Consider the following 12713-nt stretch of genomic DNA (forward strand, 5'->3'; position numbering starts at 1 on the left):
CCAAGATATCGATGTTGAAAATCAATTTTACTGCCCTACTTCTTGGTGCATTTTGTAACCCTAAAAGATTAATATCTTCTGAGTTTTTAGTGTAAAGACTCCCATTCATCTGTAAGCCACATGCCGTGGCACGTTACACAGATTCACGCGTGGAAACGTACGTGTTCACGTATGGTAAGTACGGTTTCAACAACACCACTCGGGCTGGAGCTGACACATAGCCAGTAATGTGCGCACGGACAGCGGCTACGTGAGGTACCGGCTACGGCTGCCATGACGGTGTCTTATCGCCATGTGGCGCTTTTCAACTAAACTTAAAGTTGCTAGGGATAAGATCCAACAAGTAGAAATTTAAAAAAAATGTATATATTCTGGGGCCTTTTGGCTACGGAATGCCATAGCCAGAGAATAAACTTCGTCACCGTCGGAAAGTTCTATTTGATTGCGTGAGAGTGGGAGGTGTGGCCATTTACATCATGGCGAACCAAGACTGCTTCATCAACGACATCATAGTGATCATATGAAGGCAGGCCAAAATCGGCCGTTGGTCATCATGGTGTGATACTACCTATGTACCGTACTGTATAGCATCATTGATGATAACAGATAGTAGCACACACATGGTTGCAATCCTTTCCTTCTAAGTAGTACTACGTAGATAGAGCTAAGACTCAAATGTCAGCTTCAGCCCATGCAGCCGATCCCGGACAACGTCAGGCCGCTTACCGCTGGACACTATATTCGGCCGACTGACAATATGTCTCATATGTCAACTGCCGTTGCCTACGGTTCATTACTGTATCTTGGCGAGAAACAGGTCACTAAAGCCACAGTCACGAACACTGCACACTGCACAATGTGAGTAAAAGGTACATCAGCCACCCACTCCCACCCACCGGTGTAATCACTAATCCCCACTCCGCACCGGCATCATTTGTCACCGTTCTCCGCTCTAATTGGGTTTCCCCACTGGTTATTTACCAATTTACCGTGCAGTTTGGCGGCCTCCGGCGGGACCACATGTCATTACGGCACGGTAAGTAAAGATAGTGCCAGCCCTTTCAACTCATTAGTCCTGATTCTCAGGACTGATTCGCTCTGAATCATGGCAATTTCTCCGACCTCGGAGTTTTGTTGAAAATGTATACTGTTTAACCTCGTTCTAATCACCCTTTATTATCATAACGGGTTGGTAATCACATGCTTTCATCTTTTAATATGTAGCACAGATAAAAAACATGTATACATGTATAAGGGCACGTCAGAAATTCGGTGTTTATGTGTGTGTTTATATGTTTTGTATGTGTGTTCGTGTTTGTGTACCCGTGTGTGTGTTCTAGTGGGCTTTGTGTGGGTTTATGTTTGTATGTGAATGATTGTTGATTTGTGTGTCTATGTGTATGCTTGTGCGTGTGTGTGTGAATCTGTGTGTTTATGTGTGCGTCAGAGTTTATGTTTTATTATTATTCTAACATCTAACACAAGACATGGTGACGGCACGTTCAAGTATTCTTATTTTTATGCCGCCACCAACGCAGAGGACAATAGACAACACTCATTTTCACCTGTGTGGAAAGTCATGTCAAGTGCCTTTACCAAGGCCACAAGATCGGTGGCATGAAGGGATTCAAACTCAGGACCTCTTGGTTCTGAGCCGAACACTCTGCTGTTACGCCATGTGACCTGTTTGTTTGTGTGTGCGTGTGTGTGTGTGCGTGTGTGTGTGTGTGCTGTGTGTGTGTGTGTGTGTGTGTGTGTGTGCGTGTGTGTGTGTGTGTGCGTGCGTGCGTGCGTGTGTGTCAGTGTGTGTGTGCGTGCGTGTGTGTCAGTGTGTGTGTGTGTGTGTGTGTGTGTGTGTGCGTACGTGCGTGTGTGTATAATGTTTCGTGTACAACTCTCCAGTATGTGTGGTTGTCCGTCCACCCGTTGTCAGTGTGGTACGTAGCTGAGTAATATCACCACTGCGCTGAGTGCTCAGTGACGAATCGCTTTGTGATCCTATTTTGTGCCGCAGATTCAGAGGTTAACCTCTCTCCTAAACCTCCGGCTTTACCAAAGGGAAATCAACGGCAGTGAAAACACGTTATCTACTGCCGAGGTCCGGCGGTTGGAATGAGAGTGAATGATCACGAGGTAATGAAGACATGTGCTTCTCGCTAACAGAGGCGATTATTCCTCCTCTCGGTCCGCTGCCCACTCCGTTCCGGTTGAACGGGATTCCTCACCAATCATGTGAGAAAGTCTCCGCAGATTACATGACATGGGAACCCCGGAAATGACCTCTGCAGCTGTAATTACAGTTCTAGATCCTTCCTAAAGGTGTGGGCTCATTCGTCGTAAGTCGTCCTACGATTTTGGTGCTGTACAATTTTTAATCAGTTTTAAACAGTCTACCACACAAAGTAAAATCTGCACCCAAAAGCAGTTTTCGGAGGAGCTACTTGTATGTGTAAACTTGTTGATAGTTGTATTTCGTATTTTGATCTGTCACAGTGATCTGCATTTGCGTCTCTTTTAAAATATCTTCAGGAAGAATAGAATTTTAAACAACTAAATATGAAGCTAATGAAGAAATAAAATATCCAACTAACAGTGGAGAAGCATCTAAAGCAGACGTTTTCGTAACAAGGCAGCTGAGTTTTGCACGACATACTAGTATGTGCACAACTGCCCCACGAATGCCCCCGACTTGTTGTTTTACTGATGTTCCTATCAATGTACTATCATTACATAGATAATTGATAACCTGCCTTAACGTCTTTCTTATCTACAGTAAAAACACATTCAAACGGACAAAGGCTTCCAACACCGATGTGTAATGTTTCTCTTGTGCCATTGTCTTCCCCATTTGTCTCCACTTATTTCACAATTTTTCAGTATTCTTGTTCAGATTTTTTCTACGACAGTGAAAGCTGTGCCCGTAAATAAAGAGCTGAGTCGGTCTAGGTCTACACGTTGGCACAACAAAGGTCCACACTGCTTACACATGATTATTCATATATTTTACATCGCAGACGAAATGCCTTTCCACGCATCTTTTTCCTATTTCATCTACAAAAACTCGGAAACTGTCAATTCTGTAATACACATGTTAAAACTGAATATTGATTTTTAAATTAGTACTTTATCTTTGATCCGCCCCCTCTATTGATCCATTGGACACCTGTATATCTGTGTTCTGTATCTGTATAGCCGGTATGACCGCTCTTCGGCGTAACACACCAGGCATTCATCAATGTCCAAACCTATTCTCGTAAAGCCTCGTCAGTCAGTTCAATAGTTCAGCGGCCCCTTATGATAAACAGAGGCAATTAGAAACGTGACCCACTTCATTAGCTCTACGTTGTTACAATGGCTAGGTACTAGTGTACGATATTTCAAGAAGTTTTCCATGTCATATTTTGTATACATGTATAAGCTGAAGTAAGGAATAAAGGTCTTCGATACATTAATTCTCGCATTTACACAATTCTGCCAACTGGAGAAAGAACACTACCAGGATCGTTATTCTGGAGAAAATTTAAAGTGAGATTTTGGCATGAATCCGTCATGCTTTTGGCCACACAGGTTTGCGCATGTTTGGGATGAAAGGCATCCAGCGAGCTTTCCCTCCACCTGCCTTCTGGGGTGCCTTCTGAGTAGCGCCGCCTGTCGGTTTCTTCAGGGAGTACACCATGGCCCACGGAGAAGGTCCCCGCTTGTCTTCAGCCTCTCCCAGAAGTTCGTTCGCTCCGGCGTCTACCAGGAAGTCGCCATCGACGTTGTGAGGGGAGGCGAAGCCGCCGTCGGTATTTTCTGCCGCCGATCCTTCATCCATCTGCCGCCCGTACCTGCTGGACGGGAGGGCCCAGTACTCCCCGGCCTCTCTCCACGGTCTCTCCGGCCCGTCCTCCTCCTCAGACTCCCGCCCCAGCCGGCTGGAGTGCAGCGCGACGTCGGCGTGGCGGGTCCCCTCCTGTCTGGGGTCGCTGGTGTCCTCGTCCGACTCGCGGCCGTAGCGGCTGTTGTGCAGGGTGATGTACTGGAGCCCGCTGGCGGGGCTGCGGCTCACCCAGGCGTGCTGCCCGTCAGAAGTCACCACCGCCCCGCGCACGTTGGATCCCTCGTACGCCATGCTCACCATGACCATCAGGGCCAGTTGGGGAATCATCTTCGATCTTTTAACGAAGTTGAGGCTGCTACAAGAACTGGAGAGAAACAAAGACAAACAACAGACAAACGTTACTCAAATTAACTCAAGTTTTCTTTGCATAAACTATAGTATAAACAGCGAACTGTCAGGGGCAGTTGGGGAAGCATCTTCGATCCTCATACAAACTCGGTGCTGCTACAAAAACTGGAGACAAGAAAAAGAAAATCATTTCCTATCCGCCATCATCACCAGAATAGGTCAGTTGTAGCTCTGCAGCTCAGGCGACTGCAAGGTTAATTTTCTCTAAGTTGCCATCTGTAGTATACATAAATATTTCACAACGGAAAATGGGGAAACATCTTCGATCTTCCGACGAACTTTGCTACGTTTCACAAGTACGAGAAAATTCAGATAACAGAAAATCTATCTGTTGTACAAATCAACAGGTCACGGATCGACAAAGGGGGAAGTATCTTCGCTCTGCTTCGGTGGTGCTACAAGAACTACAATCATATAATATTTCATTGTTTGATGTCCATATTTAAAAATTGACAACAGTGTACAAATTGAAGACAAATTTAGACCCCGCTAAATACCACATACACCATGATGAAGAAAACAGAGCGAAGCTTGCAATGATAGGACTAGTACCTCCGAGTGGCAGATCGACAATTCACAGTATACCGTCTAACTAACAAAGTAAAAAAGTAAAGCATCCAATAGGCTATATATGTGCATACATAATAAAAACAACGATGATACATAACGATCGGTTCGTTGTATACTGAAACAGACAACCTCAGCAAACAAAATGCCATGAACATGATGTGTCCCATCTTCCCAGATGTTCTGCTGCCATTCCGTCTTCTCGGCAGTGGAACATCACTAATTATCTGGTCGACAATTGACCTGTACAACCCGTCTTTGAAGCTGTCTATCATCTATCATCATCTTGACTCCAATCACCCCCGTATATCGATCAAATCATCTATCGATTATTTCTTCAAAGTACGCTGTATCCTGTCTTAGAGCGTCCATCCATTAATTTGATTTAGATTATCGACCAGGCCGAACGGCTGAAATATGCGACAGTTGAACCTAAGCGCTAGAGCGACGACGATTTAGCCTCTACCAGGCTTCCAGAAGCGGCCGTAAGAGCAGAAATTGGACAGATAGACATATGATATGCCAGGGGAGTTGGTCCGCGCTAGGAGCGGCAAAGTGTTGCGCTAGCTCCCCTGGCATGCCATATATATAGTTGGCAAATTTCTACTTCTTCCAACATCTTTTCGAAGTCTGGTAGAGACTATCAACGATTCCGATTTGCAGTTAGAGTATTTATAATATAGTGTTGTATTTATAATATAGTGCAATACTCATGCAATAAAGATTCATATAATGGGTAAGATGGAAGGTATCAACAATACCAAGGAAAAGAACATGGAAGGACATCAACAAAATTTTCGTTTGAATTTAATCTTAATAGTGAAATCATTTGAACGAAGCCGACAGAATTCGCTGTGCAAATATAATTTGTACTTTGAGTTACACAAGGCTCAAATTCCAGGTACGTACGGACAACTTATTTCCGCTTTTTCATTAGAATTTTATACATTCCATTTAATAGATAAAAATTTCGGTCACATTCTAGAAGGAGATAACCCTTACGGTGTAGAAATATGTAAATATATAAAAAGTATCAGTGATACGTCAACATCAGCATGGCAAATGGTACGGGGCCAATGGTAACTCGGGTTGCCAGTTCGATAGTCCCCTGCCCACCAATGAATCTGCTTGGAGATTATGTTATTAACACAAACAAACAAACAAACAAATAAATTACAAGTAATTTAACCTACGTATAAGTATATCAATAGATCAACATCAACTTCACAAGGAATCAACTTGGAGATTATGTAAAGTTGCTGTGTTTTGTAGTGCCAAAAAAGATTGTACGTTAAAAAATCCATTGCCGTCAAGTTCTTCAACATCGCAGCAAGAATTGATGGGCGAGGCACGAGTAGTTGGCTTACTACTTTTCCAAGAAAACCATTGAGACATCTGTACACAATATCAAGATCGATATATGACACTTAAAAACGACCAGCCGTTCGGTCAAGTACAATCAGTTACTTCGTATAATGTATTTTCTGACCTGAAGTCAAGGCAACGTTTTGCATGCAAGTCGACGTTTGAAAAAAACTGAAAGGCTTACGGCATGACATGAGGTATAGGATTCAAGTTCATAACTTGCGAGCATCTATCAACTAGAGACATTTATCCCGATTTATCCCTATTTCGAGGAGAAAAGAAGCTCTGATGGACTGAACGGAAAAACTTCTAGATGAGTATGAGGCTTCCTTTTGTTGTATATATATATTCCATATGTATAGTGCGCCAGCATGTTTTTCTGTACTGTAGTGTTTTACTACATTGATGTATCGGTAGTTTTGTGCGAAATACATCTGAATATTTTGTATATTTGTAAACTCGATACAATTCAGATGCTCATGTATGTCTGTCATATAAATTTAACAATAAATTGAAATGAATATGGGTTTAAATAAAAGACAATCAAATAGAAGAAGAAGAATTTGACGTTAAAAATAATATGGACTGTACAAAGTGTTTACGCTGATCAATTCTTGTCATTTTTTCCTGTATGAAAACGAGAAAACTATTAATGAAGTCATCACATCTCGTTTAATATTAGGAATGGCATAAAATGCCATAAAATTAACATAAGCTTTACTTCAATTTGAAATTTATATGACCGTTTTTGTTCAGGCTGAGGTTATGTAATCCTCAGATTTATGTAAAAGTTAATGGCTGCAAGTTGAAAAGCATTACAGGATTCAGGTTCTGAATTCTGCGTTCTAGTTTAGCAGTCAGTAGATGTTTCTCCTTACATATCCTTGTCACAAATGTTATCAAATATGTATATACCTGTTTTCCATGGGTAAATACGAAACATCCATGCATACATCAAGGGATAAAGTTCGGCTGTTCCAAACACTGTCTGAATCCCACCTTTCTTTTGCAAATTTTTTACATAAAATTAGTAAAAACGGCATACGAGAAACAAAGGTAGAAATTAGATAAAACAGATGGCATATATTCCCCTTACAGGACCCAGAAAAAATGCATTTTCAAAAATGATGAGCTGCAATTATCTTTACCCATCCCTATTGAGGCAGATGGCTCATTCATTTGTGTATCCCTTCGGGAGTGATCGTTGTGGTTAAAGAATAATGACTAGTGTTGGGTACTGCTGTCGGTGATTACTCCAGCGAGTGATAAATACTTCACAATTACCAGATGGATTTAAGATAAAGGCTGCCGTCAATGGTCGTAAAAGTCATTATTCATTTAACGCTAACAAGAAGCGAGAAAAAGTTGAACCTACAAAGTCATACTAGTATACTATGGGTAGTAGTTAGTCGGATTTGCATCAGTTTTGATCATTCCTGTGGTGTCTTGTAAAATTCCATAGAACGTCTGGTCTCATTTTCTATATCAATGAAACGGGAAGGTCCTGGTCACCATGTTGGTGTTTCTTGTTTCAGTTCAATGGATCGTTGCTGAACAGAATTTTGTGTTTGACAGATCTTTTTCAGTATTTTTCTGGTCATGTTGTGATACACTGCAGAATTTAGTAGTGAGAGATTAGTAATTAAAGAGATTCAGATATACAGAAACACTTGTGCCATGATTCAATAAAATGTAAAAAAAAGGACACCAACATGGCGGCAGTCATAGCGATGGCGTCCGATGAAACGCCCAGTAGCGTAGATGACCATACTGTATATTGGCTGCTGGTTTAACGTTGTCATTTGTGCAAGAGATGATCAATTCTCAGGGGATACGAAATGTTACGTTTGTTGTATTTATCTATTAAAATAGTTATTAGTATGCACTTAGTTCTCTCACCAGACATTTGATACGGGCCACTTGTCTTACTATAATGTTACCCTTGTGGGCATTATTAGGCTTTTCAGTACCGTAACCAGTGACATGTTACATTGCTGCCTGGCCAAACAGATGGCCTTTCTGTCAGAACCAATCAAACATTAGAGCACGTTTGACGTTAAACGGGGAAAAGAAAGATGTGCTATAGCCAGTTCAAGCACGTAGTATCAATACACAGTTTTTGATTCATATTCTAAGATGCTATTCAACTATCGAGTGTTCATAAGCTGTGCTGTAAAGATAAGAAACACATCTTTTATCTTACTTTTAAAATATTTTAGGCTTGCGGTGTCTCTTGTCCGGGTTCATCTTGGACAAACGGAAGAAGTGCATCTTCGTAGAGCAGAAAATTTATTTGAATTCTCATGCTGTTGTTGGAATAAAAACATTTTGGAGTGTTTGCCAAATCATTTTGAATGGACACGCAAGCCTTTGGATTTTACTCACTTTTCACATTTGTAAATCCAGGCCCGGGCGGGCTGTTTGCTTTGATGAGAATAAACAGCTTATTTTTCGCATGTTCACTGACATTGCTTATGATTATTTTTTCAACTTTTTTTTGTTGTCTATCAAGTTATATTTTTCGTTACCCCAAACTGCCCCGCCGGGAAATTGTGTCTTAGCATTTGAGGACATTGGTAAAGAAACGCAGTTATTTTCTATTGTCGTCAAGCCCAGTAGGTTGAAACAAGACCAAAGACTAGTCCTCATGAAATATGTGAACCTAAGTTATTCAAGTAATCTCCTTATCCATACTGTCGGTTATAAGTTATAGCGTCATTCATTTTCATATCGGGATGAATTCCCAAGATGACCATAACATAGACTGTAATAGCAGCCATTATAGTCTAACTAATGTTAGTCCGGCTTATCGCATCATTCAACACGGTAGGACATATGCATTTCTGTTAATCGCAATTTAGAACGATTAGAAAAAAGAACTATTTCTTTTCGTCAATATATGTTACACGAAATAATGACGACGACTTTAATCAAGATAAATACATCCTGTCTATCTCTACAGTGATTGAGGAAAATGAGCAGATTCTAGACTTGTTAACTATTCATTATCGTTGAAAATATTGGTCAAACAAGTTTTAATTCGAGCAACCGTAGAAGCAATGAAACAAGTAGTTCTAAGCTTTGATGACACTGAAAGAACAGAATAAACAATGAAAAATACCATTGGCCATCCCTTCTGATTGGGCTCTTTTAGAGGTGACCACCAGAACCTAAATATATATTAGATGGTAGAGATGACCTATCAAAGTTACGGCATAATTGAGTCTGTACATTTAAATCGTTAACAGAATCAATCGGTCAGTTATTTCTCGGACTTGACTGAATATGAAAAGACTCATGAAAGCTAGGAGTGACAAGTAAGAACCTGCAAACCCTACCTTAGGCAAAGGAGTTTAAATCTCCTTGCTTTGGTTGAACGTTGCTGACGGTTCACCAGACGAACAGGTGATGCAAAGCAAAGTTTTCTGGATGTATGTGATGTGACGGTCTGACGTTAACAGCTGTTCAACAACTATTTAAGCTCATAGGAGGATTGACGTCACATCGGTACTTACACCCGAACAAGTAAGTACTGTTTGTAAAATGCATTGTGGTTTACGTAACCATTAAAAAAAAGTACCAACTTGCTGGTAAGTTGAAAATATAGCTTTCCAACCAGTATGGTAGTGTGTTTACTGCATTGAGCAAGGAAAGAAATATAAATGAACTTTCCTAAGCTTGTAGGGTTTGCAGTACAGCTACTTGTCAATTCATTTTATCTAGAGTTTGCAGTAAATCAATATTTTCATAGAGTATGCAGTAAAGCTACTTGCAAATGTATTTTTTTTTTTATAAAAGGTTATACATGATATCTTCTAAAAGTGATGTTACTCAATCGTATCTACAATCGTCACCGTCGTTTGACCGTCCAGGGGTGAGCATTTCGGAAATGCGATCGGAACATACCCAGAGATATCAGCGAAGGTATCATTTGCACGCAATGTTGAATGATGATAAAGAGAACATTTGTGAACCCTAGACCTAAACTGAACATCTAAGAGCCATATATCTTCGGGCTCCAGATAGCATGATCACATGAGTTAAGAATAGGTAAAAAGAGAGGACTGTTGTTAACTCAAAAAGACAGAAGAAAAATGCAAATTTTCTAGACAGGTCCAGATCCAATCTACTCTGAAGCTATTTTCGAGAATGATGACCAGAAGCTCTCCTTACTGGAACTGACGTGTGTGACCCAGATTTCACCAGCAAGATCCCTTCTCATCCCAGTCTTGATCCGTGAGTGGCCGGTAATTATGACTCTTCGGTGTGACTGTGAATAGACCTGACTGGTCAAGAGCACCAACTAGCTGCTGAAGTTATAATGGGACGTACTGGTCCGTTCTTGTGTGTTTTTACTGAATAGCAAGTAGAGCCAATTTCCGTCTCCTGGAGGGTCATTTACCAGAAGGAGAAGATTGAATAGCCAGTGCATGAATAGAGGAGAATTCTTTCTAACTTGGAGAAGGAAGATCCCTATCTTACCCTCTTTGTCCATGTCAGAATCGTGTTTTACTTACAGAAACGATTTCTTCGTAAGTCGTAGATGTTCACAAGGGAATTCACCAGGGATGAAAATCACCGCAGCGTAACGTATTGTTTCGCAATGGAAAAACGTTTTGCAGTCAAGGGCTGTCCGTGAATTTGCGTCAGTATCATCAGTGCAACTTTTGTCATCGATTTTTAAAATAATATATTCCTGTTAACTGTGCCTACATACCAGGTGTATTTTCTGAATAAAACGTAAAGAAGTCAATGAGATACACACACTACGATAATGATGTCTATCGTTTGCTGACTTTTCTTTTGCTGTACATTTTCCATTCCTCTATTGCTTTCATTGGGCTAGAAAAAAAGTAAAAATACTTATGTATGTTGTGGTAGATATCTAACATAGGTGAGTAATCACCTGTTTTCTCTCCCCCCTCCATTTTGTAAATGGTGAAATTTAATACTAGATAAAATGACAAACGAAAATAAAGAAATGAAAAGAGGGTGAAAAAACCATGCACCATATTCTTATCGATGGGTATGGTAAAGAATTAAATGAAAAAGAAGAGGCTCATCATGAAAAAGGGTGATACGCCATATTGATGGTGAGGGGTACGGGAGAACAAATGGACTTCACGGTAGATCAACAGGTCTTCGACCGGGGTGTTTCTTACATCAGCGAAAATCCGCCCGAGAACGGGAAACAGGCCGCGAGCCAAAGTCAATGAGGCGGAGATAATAGAAAGCAACGTCGATAAGGTGCAGATCAAAGCTAAGGGCGTACGGATAGGCTTTTCGGAAATGCTTTTCTCACGCCTTTTGGTCATTGAGGAATATCTAAAACTCACGCGGAATCATGAAAGACAGACAAGCAGTCGAAGAACGGAATCTGCCAAGGAACGTCTACTGCAGACTTGCTGCCGAACTGCCATAGCTCGAACAGCTAGAGAAGCGTTATTTTCTAACGTGAAAAAAGTTAGAAGCAAGGCCCTCCATGTGAGAGGATGAAATAGCCAGAGGTGAGCAGGGTCGCCCCACGATCAATGAAAGTAATACTGCTGAGTATTTCGATGGACGCTTTCCATATCGCCGGCATTAGCCTGTAACGATGAGATTGCCCGGAATAAGCCTCCCGCAGATCCAAAAACACCGGGGAATGCTAAGATACCCCATGGGCTGAGATAGCCCATAGAGAAATCCTTTACCATTATTTTACCGTGATTGATGACCCAACTATAATGACGACCTGTTTTGCTTTAAGAAACTGAGATCGTTTTCAAGCAACGCAGCTAAAACATCTGGGAAGTCCAGGTTTTTCAGTCGGAGCTATATCTACTATTGAAAAAAAAAGCATTTCCATCTATTTCTTGATTTACCGACATATCCATCTTATCTTCAATTGTAAGAACACGGACTGGTTACGATAAGACACCGAACGCCAGTCTTCAGCGACGTACCTGGTCTCCTTTGCTCCTTCTCGGCGCAGAAGTTGCTCCTGGAGTGGCCCTGGCAACCTGTTGTCTGCTACGAAATCCGGAGTCTCAGTGTTGCGCCCTCCTGCTGCCGGCTTTATTCCTCCCAGCGCTGATGAGATTTGTAAGTGGGCGAAAAGCGTTACTCTCGGCTCTGTTCAGGCTCCGCCAATGCTATTAAACAGGCTGGGCGGCTGCTGCAGTCCCCGAGGATTCTCTCCTCAGTCAAGACGTCATTAACGTTTAATTGATTTGATGCACTGCCCAATGATATCGTGTCTTTTTGATGAGCTGGAATGAGGGGTGATGCGCTGGTAAAGTAAGCTTAAGTGCCTCGGCAGGAGTAATTAAGACAACTAAAGTTGTTATGGCAGTTCAGAGGGACCTTTTATACCATAATTTTCACTAACTTTGCTCAACTGTACGCCGCTAGTTTGAGGCGGGACTAACACATGGACAAACAGAGATAACAAAAGCATTGGCGATACAAAATCACTACATACATAAACATTGATGACGCTATATTTCTTAATCTCCTTTCCTTTGAAAACATTTCGTAACTTCATGTCGTAAATCATTAAAAAGATTAT

General features: G+C 41.3%; 1 protein-coding gene across 1 annotated transcript; it reads right to left on the bottom strand.

Annotated features, from left to right (window-relative positions):
* Positions 1–2812: 2812 nt before the first annotated feature.
* Positions 2813–12286, bottom strand: LOC109484489. The gene is made up of 2 exons (XM_019787771.1): positions 12109–12286; positions 2813–4187 (listed from the first exon to the last, which is right to left on the bottom strand). Exon 2 carries the CDS (start codon positions 4148–4150, stop codon positions 3548–3550), a length of 603 nt encoding a protein of 200 aa, XP_019643330.1. The 5' UTR covers positions 4151–4187; positions 12109–12286; the 3' UTR covers positions 2813–3547.
* Positions 12287–12713: the final 427 nt, after the last annotated feature.

This window comes from Branchiostoma belcheri, unplaced genomic scaffold, assembly GCF_001625305.1.
Source record: "Branchiostoma belcheri isolate BF01 breed outbred unplaced genomic scaffold, Haploidv18h27 scaffold11, whole genome shotgun sequence".
Classification (NCBI taxonomy): Eukaryota; Metazoa; Chordata; class Leptocardii; order Amphioxiformes; family Branchiostomatidae; genus Branchiostoma; species Branchiostoma belcheri.